Below are 3474 nucleotides of genomic sequence, written 5' to 3' on the forward strand. Positions count from 1 at the left end.
AGAGACATGAGAAAACCGCAGCATATAAATGACAGGCAGTGAGAGCCAATGGTGTTTGCGGTCCTCAGGGGCCCCAGAGCTCACAGCATTGAACTGATTAATATGTAAACAAACCCATTAGTCCACGCATGTGCTTTTAAATTGCGGGGATACTTGTGAGGAGTCTTGTTGCAGTGGCTACACACAAAGAATGGGCGTGAGTTGTCCCTCGAAAGGGAGCCCAGAGACTCTTGCTTTTTTTGCACCAGCGATCTGAGCGCTCAGTTCACAGTCTGGGAGAGACGGAGAGCACACCAGCGGGATGGGTATCACAGGTAGGTCCTGATTCACCCTTTCTCCCGACAAATGCCTAAAAAGTAATTGTTTCGTTGCATTTATCAGCTAGAACGAGGGAGGACAACGGCAACATTATTTTAGACAGTTTAATTTGGCACAAACTGCTGCGGCGCACAGTTCGACCAGTAAACACTACGCAGTACAACAGATAGTTGGTTTGATCAAAATTAAACAGCTAGAATTACTTTCAGCGTGAATGTTAGCATGAGCATGTTACTGATCGCAGCTGCTTTTCATTTTACGCACGATCGTCGTTTTACGCACGCAATTTATCTCAAGTTTGTTGACTAAACAATGTAAAATCTTGGTCCCTGTCACTGTCTGTCATTAAAACTCTATTTTTTTCTCTCATATCATCAGGATTTACAACAGCAGTTGTCTGAATACTCTCCCCAAATCAACTAAGACGCACAAGAGGGAGGGGAGTCTCAGCCGGAGAGAGTCTGAGTGCGTCTGTGTGTCAGAGGGTGTTTGAGAGAGTGAGGGAGCATCACAGATAGAGGAAGAGAAAGGAGAAGAGAGAAGGGACTAAGTCTGGACCGGGTGATCGAGTACTAACAAACCTCCAAGGGGCTGCCGGGTTGTATCTGTGTGCACGGGATCAGCGATCCAACCATGGTGCCAGCGCGCTGCCCGGGACCCTGTGCCACCCTGGCACTGGCTCTCCTCTTGGGATGCGGCGTGGTTCTCTGCCTCGGCCAGAACGACACGGAGCCCATCGTGCTCGAAGGGAAGTGTCTCGTGGTGTGCGACTCGAACCCTTCTTCGGACGGAGCGGTGACCTCCTCACTTGGCATTTCAGTCCGCTCCGCTGGGGCAAAGGTGGCTTTTTCCGCCGTGCGTGGAACCAACCACGAGCCGTCAGAGATGAGCAACACGTCTATGACCATCTATTTTGACCAGGTCAGATGTCCACTGAATTCAACACCACCACAATCCATCAGTCTCGTATAAATTAGATTAGTCCAATACGTTAGCTCATTGCCATGTTCTCCACGTACACTCGGTTTGCCGTGGGTGTGCAGAACTTATTTGAGGTCATGATTTTTCTATTACTGTTGAAAGTCAGTGTGATCTGAGTCACTGAGCACCCGCAAAGAAAAGAAGACAGTGCTGGTTTTCCTTTGAAATGGGTTAATCCGATGCTGTGCGTAATTGGCGTGACTTGGAGATGCGCCACCAAATGATCATCCATGCAGGACCGTTTATCATACATGCGTCTTAGGCCTCGGTCACATTTGCACGCGCATTGTGTACCTTTTGATTCGACGTTCCAGTTAGTTTTCACGGCTGAGGTCCTTGGACAGCGGCCTGCTATACGCATCAAATTTGGGAACCATCCCAAACTGTGACTGAAGTGCACCTCAAAACATTTGGCAAAGCAGAACCAGACAGTCTGATACGCCTCTCTGCGTATGCAGACACAAACAATAGATCCCCACAAAACCAGCTGTTATGTTGAGTGAAGCATGAACATGTAAAAAAATATATATAAATAAAGCTCCTTCTTATTGTGCCCCCTTTCTGGTCACAGGTTTTAGTGAACATCGGCAACCATTTCGATCTCAAAGCAAGTGTTTTCCAGGCTCCAAGAAGGGGGATATATAGTTTCAGCTTTCACGTGGTGAAGGTCTACAACAGACAAACCATACAGGTGAGCAACTAATAGAGCTGGTCTGCATTCCGCATTTTAAAGACATACCTGAGCACGAAACTCAATGCCAAGCTTGTTTCTGCTCCTCCCTGTAGGTGAACCTGATGCAGAATGATTACCCGGTTATATCAGCGTTCGCCGGTGACCAGGACGTTACGAGAGAGGCGGCCAGCAACGGAGTACTGCTGATGGTTGAACGGGAGGACCGGGTCTATCTGAAGCTGGAACGGGGCACTCTCATGGGCGGATGGAAATACTCCACCTTCTCAGGCTTTCTAGTGTTTCCTCTATAATCTAATCTGCGATGATGGTTCTCGTCGCATGGGACTCTGCTTAGGTCGAGGAACGAAAAAAAAAAAAATTACCCAACAAAACATGCCATTTATTTTTAACTTTAATAACTGTCAGCCAAGGAAGCCGACGAATATCTGTATACCTACACTCGTCCAGTATCTAGTCAAATATGAACGTTTCCTTGGAGTTTCATATATTCAAAACCATCAGTCAACTTTTACGCAATCTGGATGATTGAACGTATTGATCGGCCAGTGGCGTGTGCTTGTCGGTGGATTTTTCTTTCCTGGCTTGGGAGACAAACTTTGCCGACAGACAAACGGGTGTACCTGAGAGAAAAAAAAAAAAATGGACGAGGGAGGAGACGAGGAGTGGGGGAACTGGTGTCCTGGACAGGCCGAGTGTGTTATGCTCTATTTTATGTTTGTATAGCCTTAAAGAATATATGGTTTCCGTCCAAGTGAAGTATATGGAATTATGGACAACCAGAGAAGAAGTGCTTTCACGCCCATGGCATTTTTTTGCACGAATGGAAGTTTTCTCTTTATGTTTTTGTGCTGTCAATGGTGTTGCGTTTGGATGCTGAACATATTGAAAATAAGCCAAATGTAGGCCGCCGAGGAGTTTGTTAAAAAGAGAAAAAAGGCGACATATTCCAGCCACCGGAGACGACTTAGAGCCCTTTTATTAAAAAAAAGTAAATAAAAAAAAAATACTAATAATTATATAATTTATAAAGTACATATTCACATTATTGTGTGTTCTACATTTCGGAATCTGCGTAGCTTTGACTGATTTAATGTTCAGTGACGTTGCTCACAAAATGTACATTGTGGAAATGATAGAAGAATCCCTATATGTCCCGCTTAATAAAAGATATTGTATTGTATATTTATCACGTTTTATTTCACCCCTGGAAGGGGGCAGGACGAAGACAAACATTTGAAAATTAACGCAGGCGAGCTCAAGGGCCCCGGGAGGGAACAGGCTGTGATCAGCTCCCTTCAGTCGCTGTCCGAGGTGCTGAAATCCACAGTTCAGAAAGTCACGCAGCGGCCTGTGACAAGTTAAAAATAAAGGGGGCAGAGCTGGAAAGGTTCTCAAGGAAGAGCAAAGAAATCCAGCTCGGTTCGTCTAGGAAGCCGTCTTGCTGATTAGAAACCGTGCTATGATTGTTGGAACTGAAATAT

At 45.8% G+C, this 3474-nt stretch overlaps 1 protein-coding gene across 1 annotated transcript; it reads left to right on the forward strand.

Moving 5' to 3' along the window:
• Nucleotides 1–743: 743 nt before the first annotated feature.
• On the forward strand, nucleotides 744–2701 carry cbln2b (cerebellin 2b precursor). The gene is made up of 3 exons (XM_084565601.1): nucleotides 744–1239; nucleotides 1871–1990; nucleotides 2086–2701. The coding sequence occupies exons 1-3, from the start codon at nucleotides 952–954 to the stop codon at nucleotides 2281–2283; spliced, it is 606 nt and encodes a 201-aa protein (XP_084421727.1). The 5' UTR covers nucleotides 744–951; the 3' UTR covers nucleotides 2284–2701.
• The last annotated feature ends 773 nt before the right edge of the window (nucleotides 2702–3474 follow it).

The sequence above is a fragment of the Chelon labrosus genome (genome assembly GCF_963514085.1).
Source record: "Chelon labrosus genome assembly, chromosome: 18".
In the NCBI taxonomy this organism is placed as follows: domain Eukaryota; kingdom Metazoa; phylum Chordata; class Actinopteri; order Mugiliformes; family Mugilidae; genus Chelon; species Chelon labrosus.

Bases quoted from the DNA above. Each gene is read 5' to 3' on its own strand.
- cbln2b (XM_084565601.1), top strand. From the start codon at position 952: ATGGTGCCAGCGCGCTGCCCGGGACCCTGTGCCACCCTGGCACTGGCT. The intron at 1,240-1,870 runs GTCAGATGTCCA...TTCTGGTCACAG, and splicing joins TGACCATCTATTTTGACCAG to GTTTTAGTGAACATCGGCAA. The intron at 1,991-2,085 runs GTGAGCAACTAA...TCCTCCCTGTAG, and splicing joins ACAACAGACAAACCATACAG to GTGAACCTGATGCAGAATGA.